Genomic DNA, 24,134 nt, shown 5'->3' with positions numbered 1-24,134 from the left:
ATTGGGGTGTTACACTATTAGAATAAAATTTTGATTGTTTTCAACACATGAATTTTGATTTTATTTAATTATATACATATTTTTAATTTAATTCAATTTTTATAAATTATTATTATTATTATTATTATTATTATTATTTTGAATGAAAAGGTATGCAAAGCTTGACAAAATGGCTGAGTAAATGATTTGGGAAAAAAATTCCAAATATAATCTACCCCAGGGATTATTTCCCCATCTAGGGTGATTTGCATAGTATCAACCTAAAGACGTCAGGTGCTCCACACGTCTTCAAGCAAAATATGAGGAGTTCACTATTGCATGTCATCTTCAGGAAAATAAAGAAGACCCTACGATTGTATTGCGTCTTCATGAAAATGGAGAAGACCCCAAAAGTGTACGGCATCTTCATACCAATAAAAAAAATCATAATTCAAGAAATAATATGATGGATGCTTATATGTGGAAACCAAAGAGCGAATCTCCACCGCTTGAGCGAAGTGCTCCGCCAACAGAACCCAAACTCGTACTTAGGTTGACTGCAGCATCTACATTTAAACAACCAGAAACATGCATGGGGGTGCCACTTCCTCATTATTTGTTGGCGAGATCGAGTGGGGTAATGACGGCCATCAAAATGTCGAGCCTAGGAGATGCTCAACCGAAGTGTGTCGTCGATGCTAGGACAAGAGTCGTTGAAAACGAAGCAACTCATTCTCTTCCAAATCTGCCAAACAAGAGCAGTAAAAGAGAGGCCTAAGAGATATCCATACCTGGGAGGGTAGCTTTGCTTTGGAGGTTGGACAGAATCCAGTCGGATAAAGAGCTCGTGAAGAAAGTCGAAGAGCAGGCAGCGGGGGTAATATTGGTCCATGCACCCCGAACGGAAATGCAGTAATGTAGCACGTGGACAATAGGTTCCACTGAGGAAGAGTAGAGGGGACATAAAGGGTTCATGGCAAGACCACGGCGACATCGTTCCTGGTTGGTGAGAATACAACCGCGGAGGGTGAGCCATAAATAGACCCGGATTCGTTGGGGGATCTGCAATGACCAGATCAGATGATGCTCCAACGAGGATCGACATCGTCCCAGTGGTCACCGACTAACCTGCTGTAGGCTGAACGAATAGTGAACTGAAAGTTAGAAGTCCACTTCCAAAAGGCAAGAATCATCACCGCCCAGGGGTGACGGAGGCATGACACCCATTATGTGTGAAAGAACCGTGGGGAAACAACCTCAGAGAGCTTCCTTTCATTACAGTTGCCATCGTGGTTGATGAAATCTTAGAAGCCAGTTGAAATAAGTTGAAGGAATCCAGTTATCCTCCCAAAATTGAATCGAATTGCCGTTGCTGGGAAGCCAAAAGAGATTAGAGCAGAATCCTCCCACGTGCTTAATAAGGCTCGCCAATGGGCAGAGCATTGGGGCATGGTTATCATGACTTGGCAAATATCTAACATCCGATATTTCTGTCGAATGGCTGAGACCCACATGACACTAGGGTGGGAGATAAGAGCATATTTGAATTTCCATATGAATGAAGTGTTTTTATCATAAGACCGGTGAAACCCAAGACCTCCCTTGTTTAGAGGTTGACAGAGAGAGTCCCATTGCACAAGAGAAGTTCTCTTGTTCAACGGAGTTGAACCCAAACAAATTGTTGGGTAATTTTATCAATATTGGAGCAGACACTAGAGGGAATGCAGTTTGCATAAAATAGGGTAGGTATTGCAACAAGAACGGACTTTGCCAGGGTAATATGACCCGCCAAAGAAAGGGTACGAGCAGTCCAACCATTTAATTTAGCTCTCATTTTATCTAGAATAAAATCATAGTTGAAGCGGCGAAGACGACCATGAATGACAGGCAACCCCAAGTAATTCCTTAAAGATACGACCTGCTTATAGCCCAGAAGATTACAGATGTAGGTTTGAATATCCGCCCTTGTGTTAGGAGAGAAATAAATAGTCGTTTTCCGGTTACTGACTCTATGCCTAGAATAATGACCAAACTCGTCTAAAATCGAGGTAATGAGGCGGGCGTGAGCAACATCAACTTTAGAGCAAAGTATAAGGTCGTCAGCAAAAAATAAGTGATACAGCGAAATACCATTGCGGGCCAAAAGGAACGGCTTCCAAGTGCCTGTAGAAACGTTGCGCCTAATACTCTGTCCGAGCTTTTCCATTACAAGCACAAAGATATATGGAGAAAGAGGGTCCCCTGTCGGATGCCTCGCTCTGGGAGAAAGGACGGAGTGAGAGTACCGTACCATAGAATCTGCATAAAGGACGAGGAGGTGAATCTCATTATGAGTTGGATGAACCGAGGAGAGAACCCAACGTCAATGAGGGTCTCAGAATGAATTCTCATTTAACCCTGTCAAAAGTTTTCTCTAAGTCAACTTTTATCGCCATCATCCTTGAGCCGAATTCTTGCTGTGCATAGAGTGAACTATTAATATAGCATGAATGTATATATTTTCCTAATGTGCATAGTTGAACTAAAGTTAAAATTTTGTGTATAAATGAACTAAGATTAATATTTTGTGTATAAATGAACTAAGAGTACATCAAAATTTATATTTCACAATACATATTTAATCGTTTTATAATTTTGATATTTATCTTTTTGGTATAAACATGAAACTTATTAGTAATAAGATCCGAATTATGTTGTGCATTTGAGTTTCAGCATACTGATGCTTAGAAATCAAGTCAATCTGATAAGACTTAAAAAGCATACTTTCTTCACTTGAATTTTACCTGAATTTTGGTATTATAGCAATTATCTCTAAATATATATAAATAAATTATATTATTATCTCGAGTCGGGTGATAACCGTCGTTTTGTTATCAAAATAATTCTGGCTTCTTAATTAAGTAGAAAGGAAAAGGTAGTATAGATAAGCAGGATCGATCCACAGTGACTATGGTTTTTGTGATTTAGTAAAATTGTTTCTTGATTTTAGGAAAAGATAGAATTCTAGGTAAAGTTGAAAATGTATAATAAAATAAATAATTATAAATAAAAAGGAAAAATAATAAATAATGAATTAAAAATAGTAATAAAGATAAAAGGGGGTTTTAAATTTTTTAAAGAAATATAATTAGATGAAAATAAAAAAAATAAAAAAAAATAAATTGGGATAAAGAAAACTTATAATGAAAACAGCTTCAGACTTCAGCTTCGCCTCAAATTCCTCGGATCATCGAAACATATTTTTACTTCAAGATTCACGTCAGCTTACAAGGACAATTCTTCGCTGCCAACTCATATTGTGTCGTTTCAACAATAACTGATTCTGATCTCAGTTTCCTCTTAGCAAACAATTTTGTTTAAGTGTGTTCTCGGGAAGTTAAATATGCTTCAATAAGCAAATCCTTTTTCAAACTTTAACCATAACAATATCCGGACCAATGTCAAAATCGTTTGGATTTGAAAAGTAAGCTCAGAAAACAAAGAGAAAATCCAAAGCGATTTAAGTACCTTACAATTCTCACGTTTGGAATTGAGCACTCGCTTTAGTCTTTGGCTTGAAAGAAAATTAGATAAGCATGACCAAAGTCATTCTTAGCATAATTGAAAAGTATGCGAAAAATAGAGAGAAAGCTAGAGAGAAAAAGAAAATTTTATTCTCAGATGAAAGATATCTTTCTAGGCTTACCCTAAGAGGGTATTTATAGCCTTCAAATTCCTAAAAACAATCTAAAACATCTTAAATCCTAATTAAAACACTTAAAACTATTTAAACTAAAATACCTAAAAAATAATATTTAAAATAATATTCTAAATCGTAATTAAAATACTAAAACTTATTTAAACTAAAATACCTAAAACAAAGATAAAATATAAAAATAATATCCTAAAACTTAATTAAAATACTAAAACCTATTTACAACAAAATACAAAGTTAAAATATAATGTTTAAAATATTATCCTAAACTTGAGTTTAATTCAAATCCGAATTCCATCCAACTTTGATTCCGAAAATAAAAAACTACAGAATTCTGTCATTTTTGTCCAATTTCCAGAATCTGACGTCATGCACAGAAAATGAATCAAAACGAACAATTAAGCCACCAAAACCAATGATTAAGGAGTAATTTGAAAGCAAAATATTAATTAAATTAAGCACTTGTCAATTTCCCCCTCACTTATTCAATGCCTGTCCTCAAGCATTCATCAATTAATACATCCAAATCACAAGTTGCCATCTTCAATTTCAATTTATTCCTCAAACTTCCAATCGAACTAAGTCTATGATATTTGTTGAATTCAATTAATAATCAAGCAAAGGTGCAACCAAGAAAATTTAAAGTAAGCAAGATATCTCAATTAATTACCAACTTCAATGAAACATGACTCAATACCTCACAAAGATTCAAACATATTCGCTCAAAGTGTTTGGGGTAAATGAAATCGCTCAAACCGAAACTAACCAAAATATTACCATAGGCTTGGTATCCAATCAAGTCTCCACTACGAAAAATGAACATAATGCAATAATCAAGGGGTCTTTAAACAAGGTGTAACGGGGCTTAGGTTAGGGTAGGGAAAGGCCGAAAAGAAAGGTTTAAAATACCGAAACAAGAGATCAAAATAATTAAGAATAATCCATGAATTAACATGAAGCACAATGAAGAACAAAACAAGGAAAAACAAAAGATGAAAGACAATTGAAGCAATCGATTTTTCCTTCCCTTTTTTTGTTTTTTGTTTTGAACAAATGGTCTTTTTTCTTCTTTTTTGTTGTTGTTCGAAACAGTGAACAACTTGTTTTTTTCGGTTTTTTTAAACATTGAATTTTTTTCGTGAAACAACAATGATACAAGATCTCAAATCTCGGTAATGGTGTGAAAAGAGAGGAAAATAAAAAGAAAGGCTTCGAGTTTAATTATGAGGTGTAAAACAAAGAAAGGAAAATAGGCTCAAATGTTGTTCACTAGTGGATATATAAACGAGTATACTTTTTGGGAAGAGTGGGTTTATCCTAGGTGCCCCTATCATATTAAAACATTACGTTCAACATGTAGTCTCGATATGCATTGTGATTACAAGTTCTAGAATATCCTAATTAGTTCGGCACACACAAGTCAAACAATGAGTAAGAAAGAAAATGTATGCTCGTTAGGCTCAAATCTCACAAGAAAAGTTTATATGCATTGAGTCAAGTTCATCTCTATCAACAAAAGCATGAAATATCAATACTCAACAAAAAAATTCACTAACTATATCAATCACCAATCATGCAAATTAAATTCGATCAAAAACATGGTCATAATCCAAAAGGAAGCAAGAGTATAAAGCGAAATTCAAGACTAGCAACCAACGATCCCAACATATCAACATCAGAATAACTCAATTTTAAACAATTAAACAAGTCAAAGAAAAATTGACACATGCTTATCATTCCCCCCTCACTTAATCCGTTTTGTCCCAAAACGTATGTCGAATTTAAAAACAAAGAGAGGGAAAAGGAATACTCCCCAATCTAGTAGCGACCGCGGCCACGGTCATGTCGAGACGAGCCCGGGAGAAGGTAAGAAATATTCGATCGGAATTTGAATCTGTTCAGAGAAAAATAAAATAAAATTAAGCATCTGATAAAATAACATAAATAAAATGAAATAAATTTGGCTAAAAATAAAGCAAAATTAAAATGAAAATAAAATGAAATGGGTTACCTCCCATCAAGCGCCTTTGTTTAACATCATTAGCTCGACAACCTGATTCAGACTACAGGTTTTAAGAGAAATACTTCTTCCACTTCATACACTTTTTCCAACTAAGAATTTCCTTATGAGAAATTCTACAATTGTATAATTATTTTATTTTCTCCTTGTAGAATTTGACATTCTCATAGGTTATTCATCAAATCTTTTTTCGCTTTGACAGCTTATCCAAAATAGTCGGTGAAGTAACATTTTCTCCTAAAAAGGAACTCTTTAAGTTTTTTGACATTTGTTTCAGTTCTATCTCAGATGCCTGCAAAATAGAAGGCAGAACATTAAACTTAGCATGAATCAATTTTAGATCGGCACAATCTGAAAATATTTTGTCAACTTCCTAATTTCCTCATCATGATCTTCTAACTCCCTGCATAGATTAAAAGAAAAATGAGTTTCTACAAACTTATTTTCCAAAGGATCAATAATACCAACATAATTTATGCTCGCCACTTTGTCTGGGTGTTTCATTTTTTTATACACGTCAAATTTAACGATCTCACGATCAAACTCCATGGTTAAAGTTTTGCTTCTTACTTCAATCTTTGTGTGCGCAGTACTTAGAAAATGATGCCCCAATAAAATATTGGAAGAAGTGTTTGTGCGATCATTCTCCATGTTAGTTACATAAAAATCAACAGGAAATATTGAATCGTTTACCTCCACCAGCACATTTTCCAAGAGTCCTTCCGGTTAAATGGCATATATGTTGGCAAGCTGAATTGATATTTTTGTATCCTTGAAGGGCTCATTAGTAATCATATTGTAAACAGAGAGAGGCATTACACTAATAGAGGCACCAAGATCACACATGGCTCATTTTATCCCAACTTTACTAATTTTACAGGGTATTGTGAACATACCTTGGTCTTTCAGTTTCGGTGGTAACTTTTGTTGGAATACAGCTGAGACATGTTCTTCTAGATTTACTTTCTCATTCCCGGTAAGCTTCCTCTTTGTTGTACAAAGGTCATTCAAAAATCGAGCATATCTTGGAACCTTTCGAATAACCTCAAGGAGAGGTATATTGATTTCCACCTTCTGAAATACATCTAGTATTTCCTTTTCCTCAGTTTATTTATCCTTTTTTACTAACCTCGATGAAAAAGGTGGTGGCACGTCATAGGGAGATGGTGTTGGATCTGTTTGTACTTCTTCACTCTTTTTCTGGGATCCTGAATCTACAGTATTCTTCCCTTTTTAGATTGCTTCATCTTTTGGAACAGGTGGTGCCACTATTGTACCACTCTGAAGAGTGATGGCACTGACATTCTCCCTTGGATTTACCTCGATTTAAGAAGGTAGTATTACTTGTGATTTCAATTTCCTCATTGTTTGAACTAGTCGGTTCACTTGGTTATCGAACTCTTGAAGATGTGTCTTGGTTCGACTTTGGAACTTTTCCTGGGATGTAACTAGCTTTTCTTGTGAAATTGCTAACTTTCCTATGAGTTCCTCTAATGATGAGTTTTGTGTTTGCTGTTGATGAGGATGCCTTGGTTTATAAGTTGGTCTTTGATTTGTCGCATAATTGAAGTTTGGGTGGCCTCGCCATCCTGAATTGTAAGTATTACTGTATGGGTTGTATTGTCTTTGTGGAGGACCTGGAAAGTTCCCTACTATATTGATTTCTGCATTGTCTCCTTCTTGTATCAGCGGGCAGCAATCCGTCGGATGGAAGCAAGCGTTTGTGTGTGGATTCTTCGTGCTCGTGCTTCAATCTCTGGATCTAGATCTACTAATTCACCTGGGTTTCTTCTGGTCATAAATCAAAAACTAGAAAAATAAATCAGTACTTGTTGTTAGTCCCCAACAATGGCGCAATTTGATAACCGTCGTTTTGTTATCAAAATAATTCCAGCTTCTTAATTAAATAGAAAGGAAAATGTAGTATAGAGAAGCAGGGTCGATCCACATGAACTATGGTTTTTGTGATTTAGTAAAATTATTTCTTGATTTTAGGAAAAGATAGAATTTCAGGTAAAGTTGAAAAGGTATAATAAAATAAATAATTATAAATAAAAAAGGAAAAACAATAAAATAATAAAAAATGAATTAAAAATAGTAATAAAGATAAAAGGGGGTTTTAAATTATTTAAAGAAGTATAATGAGATGAAAATAAAAAAACAATTAAATAAAATAAATAAATTGGGATAAAGAAAACTTATAGTGAAAGCAGCTTCAGGCTTCAGTTTCGCCTCAAATTTCTCGGATCATCGAAACAGATTTTTACTTCAAGATTCACATCAACTTATAAGGACAATTATTCGTTGCCAACTCGGATTGTGTCGTTTCAATAATAACTGATTCCGATCTCAGTTTCCTCTTAACAAACAATTTTGTAAGTGTGTTCTCGGGAAGTTGAATATGCTTCAATAAGCAAATCTTTCTTCAAACGTTAACCATAACAATATCCGAACCAATTTCGAAATCGTTTGGATTTGAAAAGTAAGCTTAGAAAACAGAGAGAAAATTCGAATCGATTTAAGTACCTTAGCATTCGCTTTAGTCTTCGGCTTGAAAGAAAATTAGCTAAGCATGACCAATGTCATACTTAGCATAATTGAAAAGAATACGAAAAATAAAGAGAAAACTAGAGAGGAAAAGAAGATTTTATTCTCAGATGAAAGAGATGTTTCTAGGCTTACCCTGAGAGGGTATTTATAGCCTTCAAATTTCTAAAAACAAACTAAAACATCTTAAATCCTAATTAAAACACTTAAAACTATTTAAACTAAAATACTTAAAAAATAATATTTAAAATAATATTCTAAATCCTAATTAAAATACTAAAACTTATTTAAACTAAAATACCTAAAATAAAGATAAAATATAAAAATAATATCCTAAAACTTAATTAAAATACTAAAACATATTTAAACTAAAATACAAAGATAAAATATAATGTTTAAAATATTATCATAAACTTGAGTTTAATTCAAATCCGAATTCCAGCTAGCTTTGATTTCGAAAATAAAAAAACTGCATAATTTTGTTCTTTTTGTGCATTTTCCAGAATCTGACGTCCTGCACATAATCAAAATGAATAATTAAGCCACAAAAACCAATGATTAAGGTGTAATTTAAAATCAAAATATTAACTAAATTAAGCATTTATCGGGTCAATGATTTTTCATTGTAAACTCGAAACCGACCTGACTCGACCTCTTATACAGATAGCTAGAGAAAAGCTTCGCACAAACCAACTCAAAAATTCCTTAAAGCGTCAAGCATCCTTTACAAAAATAAACATGAGGTTGGAGTGAAATCCCACCTGATGCTATAATACACCCTTAGAAGGATTGAAAGTCTTCCGCACGTATCATATGTGTCGTAACCGTCTTTCTGGTTGGGCCCCGGAATTGGGCTTCGACTTAGATTAATTGGGTTGGAGTCGCCACCGACCACTTTAAAACGAATTTAGGTGGGTCGGACACCATCTTATCTGATCTGCGTTGTACCAGAAACGTGTCGGGTTCGGGAGTCGATTACGGTCAAGGAAGGATTAGCACCCTTGAACCGCCCTTTCGGTACCGATTAATTTTCCGGTTGTCGTTATAGCGAAAAATAGAAAATTTAAATTTAAATTTAAATTACTCGATTCGAATTACTCACCTTTGATCAATTGAAATTTCTCTACAAAGTCAAAAATGTTAGGGGAAAGAAAAAATAATAATAAATATTGAATAAATAAAAGGAAGGAAAAAAAATAATACAAATGCTAGATTTTAAAAGTGATAAATTAAAAATAAGAAAAGGAATAAAAATACACTAAAATTAAGGTAAAAATGAATAATTAAAAAAAATGCTAAAATTAAAAAGGAGAAAAAAAAATTCGAGGACTAAATTATAAAAAATTAAAATGGATGGGTTAACCAGGTACTAAAAATAAACTGCAAAATAAAAAAGTAAGGGGGCCAAATTGCAAAACAATGTAAATTAAAAGTAGGGACTGAATTGAATAAATCAAAAATTCAGAGGTCAAATTGCATACGGTGACCAGATTGTAAAGCGATTCAAACATACAGGGACTGCGGAGAGAATTAAAAAAACTTCTAATTGCAAAGAGGCCCCAGGTATATAAATATACAACCCAGCTTAATTTCGTTTCGTTCTCTTCATTCTCTACCCAAAGAGAGAACCATCTGTTCTCTCAACTCTCTCTAACCCGGCCAAGGTTCGGCCGCCACCGCCGATGGTCAACCGTCGTCGCTCCGTCGCTCCGGCCGCCACTGCCGACGGCCGGAAAGAACCCAAAACCACCAAACTGTTCCCCTTGTTACCCTTAGGTCAGATCCGAGCCCCGAATCACCGTAACCAAACCCAAATCGCGTAGATCTAAGAAAAACCCATTCAACTTTTACCTTTTCCGGCGCGGCCCTTCGTCTACCCGGTGCTTGCTCCTTATTTGTTGTATTTTGGCGTTTTGGTGTTGGCTATTGTGGTTTGGTTTCACGGTTGATGCTTCTGTTTTTGCCTTGTTCTTGTGTTCTCGTTTACTGTTCTCGTGGATTCTCGTCCGATTTGTTTGTGATGGCTCTCTGTTTGTTTTTTTCTGTGTGCTTGGTTTACTGTGAGCTGTTGTTTTTCTTTTGGTTTCGGCTGTGTCTGATGGGTTTTTGTATCTGACGTTTCGGCTTATGATGTGTTTTGGTACTGTTGGCCTTGTTGTGACCGGCTCTTGGGTTTTTTGTGACTGATGATTTTCGTGAGTCTTGGTTTACTCCGATCTTGTTGAGGTTCGGTGAACTGTGTTCGTGGCTTCCCCCTGTCGGCCTCACCGGGGGCTTTTTATAGCCCCGGTGTTGGTTGTTTGGCTCCCGAAAATAACGGGATGTGGGTTGTTGCTCGTTCCGATCTTCCAGTTCATGGTACCAGCCGCCTCGGGATGGTTCAGTCCCGTTGGTGCGGCCGGAATGTGCGCTGGGCGTTGACTGCTTGGCTCCATGCTTCTGGAACCTCCTATGTGGCGCTGTGACAAGGCTGATGTTAGGGTTGTGAAAACCCTAAACCTAACCGGGCTGGATCAGGCCCAATGTTGGACCCTGGACTTGGACAGATCTTAGACCCAATCTTTGGACCTGGACCATAAAACAGAATAAATGAAATTAAATGAATAAAGTGAATAAAATGAAAAGAAATAATAAAAATACTAATAATAATATAGACTATATAATATATATATCTCAAAAAATATTTTTTAAACTATATATTATATTTAAAAATGTTTTCAAAACTATATTCCATATAGTTTTCAAAAATGATTTTAAAAATATTATATGAGTTTTCCAAAATATTTTTAAAACTATATATTATATAAAATTTTCAAAAAATGTTTTTATTTTAAACTATACATTATTTTTTCAAAATGATTTCAAAAATATATGTTATATAATTTTCAAAAATGTTTTAAAAACTATATGTTATATAGTTTTCAAAAATATTTTTAAAAAACTATATATTACCCATATTTTCAAAATGTTTTCTTTTTGAAAACTATATATTATATATATATTTTCAAAAACCGTTTGCAAACCATATAATATATATAGGTATATATGTATAAAATAATAATAAAAAAATATGGACGAAAATTAGTGTCTACAGCTGCCCCTCTTTATCCTTTTTCGTGGAACGAAAAATAGGACAAAGACAAAAAGACACAAATTTTCGTTCGGTGGAGTTGAAGAATAACTCCATGTCGAATTGAGTTGTAGATGGCTCCTCCGTTCCGAAGTCGAGTCCACCTTGAAATGATATGTAATTGAAGCTGATATTCAGAATTTGAATCTGGATGTAGCTTCTCGTTTCCAAATTGTAGTCAACTTCGGTCTTCTTCTCGGTTTAAAGACCTTTGTTAAAATTTGACTGGAAAGTAGTTCTTTAATTCCACCATGCCCTTGAGCTGAACGAAAACGAACTCGAAAGGTCTTCACTGACATATAGTTTTTCTCGACTTAAACTATGCTGCTGGAAAACGATTGATTGTCACTAAGTCACGGCTGACCCATGTCTTCTTCTCGATTTGAAAACCTTGATTGCAGCCGAACAGTAGTGTGATTGAGGTATCGTCGAGCTGAATAGAGTCGAACTCGACAATTTTATTGACAAATAACCTTTCTCGCCATGAATTATGTTGTAAATGATATGACCTCGAAGTTGAGTGTAATCGAACTCGGGAGTCTTTGGCAGATAGCCCTTCTCGACTTAAGCTATGCTGCATATGATGTGCCTTGGAGCTGAGCGTAGTCGAACTCAAAGGTCTTTTGGTCACAAATAACCCTTCTAGCCTTGAGTTATGCTGTAAATGATGTGCCCCCGAAGCTGAGTGTAATCAAACTCGAAGGTCTTTTGTTGGCAGACAACCCCTCTAGACTTAAGCTGTGCCGCAAATGATATGCCTTGGAGCTGAGCGTAGTCGAACTCGAAGGTCTTTGGTGACAGATAACCCTTCTAGCCTTGAGTTATGCTGTAAATGATATGCCCTTGAAGCTGAGTGTAATCGAACTTAAGGGTCTTTAGTTGGCAGATAACCCTTCTTGACTTAAGTTATACTGCAAATGATGTGCCTTCGAAGCTGAACGTAGTCGAACTCGAGGGTCTTTGGCAGATAGCCCTTCTCGACTTAAGCTATTCTGCAAATGATGTGCCTTGGAGCTGAGCGTAATCGAACTCAAAGGTCTTTGGTGACAGATATCCCTTCTAGCCTTGAGTTATGCTGTAAATGATATGCCCTTGAAGCTGAGTGTAATCGAACTTAAGGGTCTTTAGTTGGCAGATAACCCTTCTCGACTTAAGTTATGCTGCAAATGATGTGCCTTGGAGCTGAGCGTAGTCGAACTCAAAGGTCTTTTGTTAGCAGATAACCCTTCTTGACTTAAGTTATACTGCAAATGATGTGCCTTCGAAGCTGAACGTAGTCGAACTCGAGGGTCTTTGGCAGATAGCCCTTCTGGCTTTGAGCTAAGCTGCAAATAGTTTGTTTAAAAATGGCTTCCCTTTACGGGTCGAAAATGGTCATGATTCTTCAGGTGGTTCCCCTAAGCTGGTCTGGGAAAACCTACTGATAAATTCTGACAGCCGGATATCTTCCGTCGTGGAATTGAAATCTGGCTTGAAAGTGTTAACTGAAAACATGTTGCTCATTGTTGAGTTGAGCTGAACTGAATTTGATCTGAATTGGTTCTCGAACCCATCTGAAATTGGTTCTGAGATTTGTATATATGTAAAGTCGATTGAGGTGTAGCTTCTTGCTGCTGAGTTACACCATTGTTCTTTAAAGGTGCTTGCAAGCCGAGTATATCTTGAAATAGAATTGAAACCTGAATGAATTATGATTTATTTCTTGGATGGAGTCTCGTGCTTTGTCTGCCAATCTGGTCTTTGAAATGGATCGTGCCCTATTTGCTTCTCGAGCTTGGGTTTACAGACATTTCATATCTGAGATTGTTATGTTTGAAAACATTTTTCTCCTTTTCCTTGTTTCAGGAGAGAGAAGAAATGTTGTAAAGTATTGTTCGCAATTGAATCAAATTGTAAATGTGAGTTCAAAAAATATCAAAGGAATCAAGAGCTCTTTTAATGCTTTCAGAGTTACAAATCTTTGACAAATGTTCAAAGGGACAAGTCGGCTTTAGGTTGGCCTCCTTTCTAAGGTTTTTTTTGGTAAAAAATGCCATTTTTTTTAAATATCGCCACATGCTTTGGCACTTTAATTGGGTGCGGACAAAATGACACAACTAGCATGATCAATTACTAGACCTTTTATCTCAGTCCTCTGAAATCTTTCATTTGTTCAAGCTTTGTAGGCTCTTCCAACAAAGGCAGTGCAAAAAATATCGGTCTAAAAATGGAATTCTTGAGTGCTTGTGTGTAGTCAACTATAACAGGTGTTCCTTAACTCCCTTAGTCCATTTTACCGAGAATTTCTTGCTTAGATAAATTTGATTTAATTTGGCGTTATCTGACTAGCTGAATCCATAAAGCTGGGGTGTTTAACCAATTGCTTTAAAGGGACAGCTTAATATTATAATCACAGTTATCAAGTTAACTGAAGGGTTCATCTCATCACAGAGTCTTCAGCCTGACAAGAGCAGTGGAGCAAACACCGAATTGCCAAGTGTCCGAGCAATGTCATGGTTTGAACGTAATCTACTCATAAGGCCAGGGCTTTCAAGTTTCCTCTATAACCAATTGCCTTAGCGGAATAGCTCAGTTTTGACGGATTTAATTTCTTAAGATTGTCAAGAAGAACCTGTCATAGTCTAGGTGTTTTTGAAAGTCAAGGAATCTCATCTTTATAGTTCAATTTTCAAGCAACTGACCTAAACTGGATTCACCTACTCGACTCTTTCATTTGTAAAGATCATCATCGTCATTGAACGTCTTAAATAAAAAACATAGTAATATGCAAATGATGCCCCATGTTGTCCGTACCTTATGAAAGGAAAATTGGTTAATTCCAAGAACGGGGTATGATGTTTGAGGGTATATTCTGGATAAGGTCAAAGTCCTTGTTTTAAATCATGTTACTTTGTCAAAGATTCGTAACTTTGAACCGTTTACAGAGTTTCTTAATTCAAATGATATGCAAAGAATTGCAAATTTGCAAATATGATCCATTGCTTAACATCTTTTAAAGTAACATAAATTTGATTAAAATGTCTTTACAAAAACTTGAGAAAAAATGGAAGAAAAACAAAGTCAAACAGAATGCCTCAAATGATGAAATGATATCCCTCACTTGGATGCCCCCAAGTTGTTGAAGTCGATCCAGTTCTGGTTACGCATCTTTTGTACAACCCTCTTGAATGCGTAACAGTTCTCAATTGTGTGCCCTGGGACTCCGCCGTGATATTCACAATACGCATTCTCATCATACCACTTGGGGTATGGGGGCTTAATGGGTTCTACTGGATATGGTGACACCACATGGGTGTCAAGAAGTTGCTGGTAAAGCTTTTTGTAGGTCATGGGAATTGGGTCGAAATGTTCCCTTTCCCTCTTGGAATCTTGTTTAGAAGTACCTAACGGTACAGCTGCAGTTGATTTTGGGCTGGAGATTGTAACACCTTTGCTGTAGTGTTTGATGTTGTTAACCTCTCCATCCCTCTCCCTCATAGGAGGCTTCTTACTAGCTTCCCCATCCTTAATCTTGCCTTGCTTTATGGCCGACTCAATCATTTCTCCGGCCATAATCAAGTCTGAAAAGCTTCCTGATGTGATCGCCACCAGATGCCCGAAGTATGGAGCCTTCAGAGTCTGCACGAAAAGTTTCCGGGTTTCCTTTTCATCTAACGGTGGATGAACTTGCACAGCCAAGTCTCTCCATTTTTGTGCGTACTGCCTGAAACCCTCATTATGCTTCTTTTCCATGTTTTGTAGCATAAATCGATCTGGCCTTATGTCATTATTATGCTTGTATTGTTCCAGAAATGACTTGGCCAGGTCCTTCCAGGTCTTGATATTTGATCGGCTTAGCTGGTTGTACCACCAAATGGCTGAGCCCGACAGACTATCCTGAAAGCAGTGGATCAGGAGTTGGTCGTTTCCTCCATATCCTGTCATCTTTCGGCAGAACATGGTGATGTGAGCGGATGGGCAACTATTCCCGTCAAACTTCTCGAACTCCGGGGACTTAAATTTCGGGGGAAGAACCAAGTCCGGGACTAGACTAAGTTCCGTTGCATCGATTTCATGGTAGTCACGGTCTCCTTTGACTATATTCATTTGGTCTTCCAATTGTTTGATTTTTTCCTCCATCTTCTTCGCTTTGTCCTCTTCGTCCAAATCCGGTACATGGTAATAACTCGGATTGTCCTTAAGGTTAAATACAGAGGACGAGGGCTTTGCTTTTGCCGTCGATGAGTCCCCCCGAAGTTCTGGTAAGATTTCAGGTGAGATGACCACTTGTGGGATAGGTTGTATAGTTACCCCTTCCGATGAACCTGCCCCAGGCACACTGGTCTGTTGTAGGCCAATTAACTTGGCAACGATCTGATCAACCAAGGACTCTTGGTTCTTTGTGATTGTTTCTAGAGTATTTCGACTGTTCTGGTTTATCTTGTCTTCTAGCTCTTTTTGTAGTTTTAACATATTCTCCTCGATTTGTGTAATTCTGGCTTCCATCCTCTTCTTCTTCAAACGAGTGTTATGTGGATGGGGTGTGTCCAATGCTTGAGACGGTGTATCCAGTATTTACTCTCCTTCTGATGAGACATGTATATGTTAGTTAATGTGAAAGCAAAGAAAATAACAAAATGCAAAGAAAATAACGAAATGCAAAATGTCTAAATGCATGATGCATGAAATGTCCGAGGCATTGATCCAAACAATGTGCCTGTTATTCTGAATAACCCTTATTGGTGACAAAAGTGTTACATCCGAAGAGACAAAAAACTTTTTTTAGGTGGTACAAATCCTGTACAGCTTCTGACAAGTTGATTCATCTTTTTCACTGGTTGAATATCTTGTCGAACCATTCCGGCTCCTTTGGCTAAACTTGTGCAGGTGATGGGCTGCTTGCCCCAAAAGGGTCTCGAAGGACCGCATCTCCGACTTTCACCCTATGTCGAGCTTGATCCAAACGAAAGTGCCATTGGAGCCCTTTATCCGAAGTTTATCGACTTGTTTCTAGAATTTGTCAATAAGGGTCTGCGGCTTAACTGGGGTTTCTAGAATTTATCCGAAGTTTTCAAAAGGAGCGTCTGGGTCAACAACATTTTCCTCGTCCTGCCCCTGCAACCTTTGCCTCTGAGTATTCTTTGACCACGGCTAGACTTCTGAGCTTTTTATCTCTTTGTATTATAATCCCTTTGTCCATTAATACAGATTATTCATGTTTAACAAACACATTTTTGGTGGATCAACACCTCGTTTTAAATTATGCGAATGATGAAAACAAAATGAAATAGAACAAAAAATAAAAGGGGTTAGTGAGGTAAATCAAAATAAAAAAAATAAAATAAATAAAATAAAATAAAAAAAAATCATACCCCACATGATAATCTACCCGAACATGCTTAATATTCCTACACAGACATGATTTCTATCCCGCATGCTAATTTCAAACAAATCCTAACCGCATATTTGTCTAGTTCGCATGCTTTGAACAGAAAATAAAGCAGGAAACAAAGAATCCTAGGGTTTGGAATGAGGTCTTGGGGTGGGCTCTAATTCCCTGTACTCTCCCGGTTTAGGTTCTAAAAAACGGTACTCGAGTTCTCCTTGCCGGTGCCCCCTTGGGCTTACCAGACCCTTAGTCCTAAGCCTATTACAAGCTCATATGGACTAAGTTAAACTCGAGAGGACACATTCCCTTATGCCCGCACGGTGAATAAATTCACACGAAGACATAAGGTATATGAATCCCGAAGGCTACTTGCTAGGCATATGCGGTGAATAAATTCACACGAATGCGTCGCTTTCACCCCCACTTAAAACGGGTTCGGAGCTCGGGTTTAGAGCTAGAGATGGAAACTTTTTTTAAAAAAAATCTGAAACCATTGAAAAAAATGTCAGTACAACTATTTATTTGAAAAAAAATAATCAAAGGTAACTAATTTGAATCGAATAAATAAATTAAAATTTAAATTTACCATTTTCGCATAAAAAGACAACCGAAAATTAATTCTGGCCTGACTCACTTACCTGTCCCCCGTGGAGTCGCCAAGCTGTCGTAACCGTCTTTCCGGTTGGGCCCCGGAATTGGGCTTCGACTTAGATTAATTGGGTTGGAGTCGCCACCGACCACTTTAAAACGAATTTAGGTGGGTCGGACACCATCTTATCTGATCTGCGTTGTACCAGAAACGTGTCGGGTTCGGGAGTCGATTACGGTCAAGGAAGGATTAGCACCCTTGAACCGCCCTTTCGGTACCGATTAATTTTCCGGTTGTCGTTATAGCGAAAAATAGAAAATTTAAATTTAAATTTAAATTACTCGATTCGAATTACTCACCTTTGATCAATTGAAATTTCTCTACAAAGTCAAAAATGTTAGGGGAAAGAAAAAAAATAAATAAATATTGAATAAATAAAAGGAAGGAAAAAAAATAATACAAATGCTAGATTTTAAAAGTGATAAATTAAAAATAAGAAAAGGAATAAAAATACACTAAAATTAAGGTAAAAATGAATAATTAAAAAAAATGCTAAAATTAAAAAAGAGAAAAAAAAATTCGAGGACTAAATTATAACAAATTAAAATGGATGGGTTAACCAGGTACTAAAAATAAACTGCAAAATAAAAAAGTAAGGGGGCCAAATTGCAAAACAATGTAAATTAAAAGTAGGGACTGAATTGAATAAATCAAAAATTCAGAGGTCAAATTGCATACGGTGACCAGATTGTAAAGCGATTCAAACATACAGGGACTGCGGAGAGAATTAAAAAAACTTCTAATTGCAAAGAGGCCCCTGGTATATAAATATACAACCCAGCTTAATTTCGTTTCGTTCTCTTCATTCTCTACCCAAAGAGAGAACCATCTGTTCTCTCAACTCTCTCTAACCCGGCCAAGGTTCGGCCGCCACCGCCGATGGTCAACAGTCGTCGCTCCGTCGCTCCGGCCGCCACTGCCGACGGCCGGAAAGAACCCAAAACCACCAAAGTGTTCCCCTTGTTACCCTTAGGTCAGATCCGAGCCCCGAATCACCGTAACCAAACCCAAATCGCGTAGATCTAAGGAAAACCCATTCAACTTTTACCTTTTCCGGCGCGGCCCTTCGTCTACCCGGTGCTTGCTCTTTATTTGTTGTATTTTGGCGTTTTGGTGTTGGCTATTGTGGTTTGGTTTCACGGTTGATGCTTCTGTTTTTGCCTTGTTCTTGTGTTCTCGTTTACTGTTCTCGTGGATTCTCGTCCGATTTGTTTGTGATGGCTCTCTGTTTGTTTTTTTCTGTGTGCTTGGTTTACTGTGAGCTGTTGTTTTTCTTTTGGTTTCGACTGTGTCTGATGGGTTTTTGTATCTGACGTTTCGGCTTATGATGTGTTTTGGTACTGTTGGCCTTGTTGTGACCGGCTCTTGGGTTTTTTGTGACTGATGATTTTCGTGAGTCTTGGTTTACTCCGATCTTGTTGAGGTTCGGTGAACTGTGTTCGTGGCTTCCCCCTGTCGGCCTCACCGGGGGCTTTTTATAGCCCCGGTGTTGGTTGTTTGGCTCCCGAAAATAACGGGATGTGGGTTGTTGCTCGTTCCGATCTTCCAGTTCATGGTACCGGCCGCCTCGGGATGGTTCAGTCCCGTTGGTGCGGCCGGAATGTGCGCTGGGCGTTGACTGCTTGGCTCCATGCTTCTGGAACCTCCTATGTGGCGCTGTGACAAGGCTGATGTTAGGGTTGTGAAAACCCTAAACCTAACCGGGCTGGATCAGGCCCAATGTTGGACCCTGGACTTGGACAGATCTTAGACCCAATCTTTGGACCTGGACCATAAAACAGAATAAATGAAATTAAATGAATAAAGTGAATAAAATGAAAAGAAATAATAAAAATACTAATAATAATATAGACTATATAAATATATATATCTCAAAAAATATTTTTTAAACTATATATTATATTTAAAAATGTTTTCAAAACTATATTCCATATAGTTTTCAAAAATGATTTTAAAAATATTATATGAGTTTTCCAAAATATTTTTAAAACTATATATTATATAAAATTTTCAAAAAATGTTTTTATTTTAAACTATACATTATTTTTTCAAAATGATTTCAAAAATATATGTTATATAATTTTCAAAAATGTTTTAAAAACTATATGTTATATAGTTTGCAAAAATATTTTTAAAAAACTATATATTACCCATATTTTCAAAATGTTTTCTTTTTAAAAACTATATATTATATATATATTTTCAAAAACCGTTTGCAAACCATATAATATATATAGGTATATATGTATAAAATAATAATAAAAAAATATGGACGAAAATTAGTGTCTACAATATGCAGACATGGAGACAACTCCACCAAGTTTAGTTCAACTAAAACGAAGGAAGAAGTGTTCTCCGCAACAAAAAGAAAACAAAACCAAAAAAACAAAGGCACCAAAAAATTATTTGATATTCATGCATCGGTAGATGCTTCCGAGATAACTCCGTAAAGTCCATAAACGTGCATTTAAACAAATATCACGCTCAGGCTACCAACGCGAGTAAGTTTATAAAGGAGTATAGATTTTTTCGCCTAAAAGTTTATATATGGAACCGGAGAAAAACTGTGACCGAATTAATCAGAACATCCCTAAAATACTAAAGATTCTACTATGAAGTGTCTTTGGAATTTAGTCCAACTTGAAATATGCAAACCAAGCTACCCTCGCGTTTATTTCCTTCACCCTCTAAACTTTGAACTTTTATAAAGGACTCATCAGTCAACTTCTCTTCGTTATCCTTAACGGGAGGTGACCTTCGAATCATCACATTTAAAGCCTTCTCTTTATGTCTTTCTGTCACATTGTCAACTCGAACTTTCTTTTCCTTAACAACTTTCTTTTCCATCATCACAAAAGCAAATTTAAATGGAAGTTACATACAATCCCGCGATGCAAAAAGCAACAAAAGGAGAACTATAATCGTCACCCCAAACTATCCTTATATAATCAGGTGAAACGATATGATTTCAACAGTCGAAACAAACGCATTAATCCATCGTGACAAACACAAGACATAGCACATTCAAACATCCAAATCGTTCGAGAAGTAATAATTACGAAAATTCTATTAAAAATGGCCCTTTAAAGTCTAATAACACTAACATTTAGGTCTCATATCAAATCAATTTATGTGTTTTCCTCGACTAAGGGATGACAACTGTTGTACCCCCACTAAATGGTCCTCCACGCACACCATTCTAGCTCATCAACCATCAGAAGATCCTAAAACATCTCTGAACCTTCAACATTTAGGGAATTCTAAAATAAATAAAGAGAACATCTTTGGAAAAAAGACCTCGAGTATCAAACATCACTCGGGAAGCCACGATTTATTAACATAATCTCTGACATACCTACGTGATTTACCAAAGTCAAATTCATTCACCTGACTATATCCATTTAGCATTATATCCATTTAGCATATTGGCTTACAGGTAGTCATTATGACTCTAAAACAAACACACGATAAGGGTCACAGTAAAACATATCTAATATAAGTGACGAACGAGATGCGACCTTAATGGAATCACTTCACCCTCATTCACTTCTCTACCTCCCTATGGAAACATAAAATATTGATATTGAATACCAGCCAATAATTGATTCTTTATCGACTACAATTATTTATCCATATCAAAAGGAGTAAACCGTCTATAACTACAACTTGTTTAGTCCAATCAACGAGTCTAAATTTTCTAAATGATAACTAAACATTGCCAATACATCCAAAATTTTTTAACATCATTATTTAAACTTAACCTATCTAGTGGAAAAAATTTATTTAGTGGGTGAAAATAAACAAAAGAACGATGAAAGAGTTGGCATGAAATATGGGAGAATGGAGCACTGAAAATTTGGACAGTCCCGCAATCACGCGTATGAAACGTCAAAGGCTCACCAAATGCCACGTGTACAGAGGGAGAGGATGATGATGGTGAGTTGGCATTGGCAGCTGGGTTCAGCTCGGCCAGCCAAAATCGCCGAGCCGCCTAAAGATTCCCTCGTGCTCCTAAAAAGCAAAAAACGCACTCTCCTCCATTTCCTCCACCACGTGTTTCGTTCACAAACCTACAGATTCCGGGTCCCAGAGAAAAATCCAACGATCAGGATTCCATTTCCGGAGTCCACTCTTATCGTTAAACAAACGGTTCAAAACCAACCACGTGTCATCCCCGAGGCATTATTATCCCATCTATCCAACGGACCCAAACAATCTCTCTCGACACTCCCTTCCTCTTTCTACGGAACCCGTTCTTCCATTCCGACTAGCGACAACGATTATCGTGAATTCCCAATTCTAACCCCACCAAAACCCCCTATTTCTCCGTTAATATATAGAACAAGTTGTCTGGGATTTGGTCTTTTTATTGATGGCGGACTCGGACAATGAATCGGGGGAACCTAACAACAGCGGAGGCAACGCCCACAGCGAGACGTCGGCGCGTGAACAAGACAGGTTCCTTCCGATCGCCAACGTGAGCAGGATCATGAAAAAGGCGTTGCCGGCGAACGCCAAGATCTCCAAAGACGCCAAAGAAACTGTCCAGGAATGCGTTTCCGAGTTCATCAGTTTCATCACCGGGGAAGCTTCCGACAAGTGCCAGCGCGAAAAGCGGAAGACCATTAACGGGGACGATTTGCTCTGGGCCATGACGACGCTCGGCTTCGAGGAATACGTGGAGCCCCTGAAGATTTATTTGCAGAAGTATAGGGAGATGGAAGGCGAGAAGAGCAACATGGGAAGGGGAGAAAAGGATGGCGCCAGCGGTGGTTCATCCGGCGGGGCAGGTGGAACCGGCGGTGGAGGGGGTTCCGGTGGGGGTGGAGTAGGTCCGGGCGGCGGCGGGTATAACGGAGGAGGGATGTACGGAGGGATGATGATGATGATGGGTCATCACCAAGGTCACGTTTACGGCTCGGGTGGGTTTCATCATCAGATGAGCATGGAGAAACGTGGTGTATCCGCCGCCGGTAGTGAGGAAGCAAGAGGAGGATCCGCCGTGAGGTGAAGGTAGAAGAAAAGTGGATAGTATGGAGGACGGTTTTAATGAAGGAAATTGTTAATGTTAATTAATTGTGTTGATTGAGTTTCTATATTTTAGTTTCCGAGACTGATTGACTCGAGTTGTTAGGGTACTTGTTTTTGTTCTGTTTTGTGGGATATGTTATGGTTGGCAACAACAGCAAGACAGTTAAAATGTCGTAACCTTAATCATAAAAAAAAAAAAAAAAGAATTACTACTTCTAATTTATTGGGGGCAAAGAATGGGATATCGATTCTTTTTCTTCCATTCTTGTTCGTTAAATGGCTCTAAGCAAGAAATTTGTTTCATGTAATTCCGAGTTGTGGGGATGCATTTGGACTGACAAGTTTAGAAAAGTTGTTTGTAAGAGATCTGAAAGGAGAAAAGAAAGAATCGTTTTTGCCAATTGGGAGATATGTATTGGTTTAACAAAGCCCTTTTTACTTCACATTCTATGTTTCGAATATTACACATGTTAAATGCTCAATTTTTTTTAAATAAAAACCGAGTTCCTCCTCACATGAGAAACTCAACATTCTCACGGCTAACTTGCAAACATAACTAAAACCAACGGGCAAAGGGTGATGGGGACTTTTTCTCCCCAATAACTAGAGTGAATATAATCTAATATTTATCCATAATTTTTTTTAATTTCTAATAATACATGTGCACCTACACATGTAGTTGTTTAAAGAACACTGAGCCGATGGGGATTAAATTAATAAGCATTGGTCTTGACATGGTTCAATTGAAGGGCTGGCCATTTGTTGGCTTAAATTGTTAAATTTATTCTTTTGATTGAATGGTTTCAGTTTGATTAAGTTATTATTATTATTATTATTAAAGTGAGGTGATTACAAGAGTAATATATGTTCTAATGATTCTAAATCATTTGATAATAATATTCGAACACCCCTGTTTGCATAAATTAGTATTCGAACTTGAGACCTCTAGTACAAAAATCATCATTTTAATCATTGAGGTAACTTGGTTCGTGTAATTAATTTTTAATTATAAGATCGATTATCAATTTGATTATATGAAATTAAAGTATAAAAACGATCAAATTATAATTGATTTTATTTTTAAAAAAATGGATAAAAGAAATCGATTGCTCCGCCTGTTGAATTGGGTGGGAGAGCATTAGCATTGAATGGGAGAAGGGGGCGACATGTAAGTTTAACAGGAAACCCCACTTGAATCCATGATAGTTGCCCACTTTAAAACTCCACCTCCTTCCAATTTAATCAACAATCTATATTTATATATTTTTATGAAAAAAATGTATTAGAATTTGAATTTTTTAAAAATAACAACAATTTCTTAATTATTTATTTAATTTATGTTTGATTTTATTTTTTTAATAAGAGTCAGAATGTTGTATTTGTTTTGTTTTATACTGATGTGTTCGATTTTTAAAAAAATAATATTGATTTGGATTAATACCACTTATTAGAAAATATATAAGAAAAGTAAAGGATAAATTCCGTGATTGCCATTATATGTCTTTTGCGCTTTAAGCATTAGGTTTAGTTAGCAAGAGGAACAGCAGTAAAGCAGAAAGCAAAGTAGAGAGAGAGAGATCGGGAAAGTTCGGAGATTAAGAATAATCAGTAATAAAGAAGTCAAGATATTTAATCCAAAGTCGAAGCACCAAATAAAATTAAAATGCCCCTCTGGCCCTACCCCTATTATTATAACCATTTGTTTAACATTTGTTT

General features: G+C 36.7%; 1 protein-coding gene across 1 annotated transcript; it reads left to right on the top strand.

Annotated features, from left to right (window-relative positions):
* The first annotated feature begins 21,490 nt into the window (after window positions 1-21,490).
* LOC120139081 (nuclear transcription factor Y subunit B-3-like) lies at window positions 21,491-22,525 on the top strand. Its single transcript, XM_039154420.1, has one exon. It carries the CDS (start codon window positions 21,760-21,762, stop codon window positions 22,396-22,398), a length of 639 nt encoding a protein of 212 aa, XP_039010351.1. The 5' UTR covers window positions 21,491-21,759; the 3' UTR covers window positions 22,399-22,525.
* Window positions 22,526-24,134: the final 1,609 nt, after the last annotated feature.

Source organism: Hibiscus syriacus, unplaced genomic scaffold (assembly GCF_006381635.1).
Source record: "Hibiscus syriacus cultivar Baekdansim isolate YM2019G1 unplaced genomic scaffold, ASM638163v2 tig00110722_pilon, whole genome shotgun sequence".
Taxonomy (NCBI): Eukaryota; Viridiplantae; Streptophyta; class Magnoliopsida; order Malvales; family Malvaceae; genus Hibiscus; species Hibiscus syriacus.
This window is presented reverse-complemented; position numbering and strand designations above follow the sequence as displayed.

What these genes read in the sequence shown, in the direction of transcription:
- LOC120139081 (XM_039154420.1), top strand. Translation starts at nt 21,760, where the DNA reads ATGGCGGACTCGGACAATGAATCGGGGGAACCTAACAACAGCGGAGGC.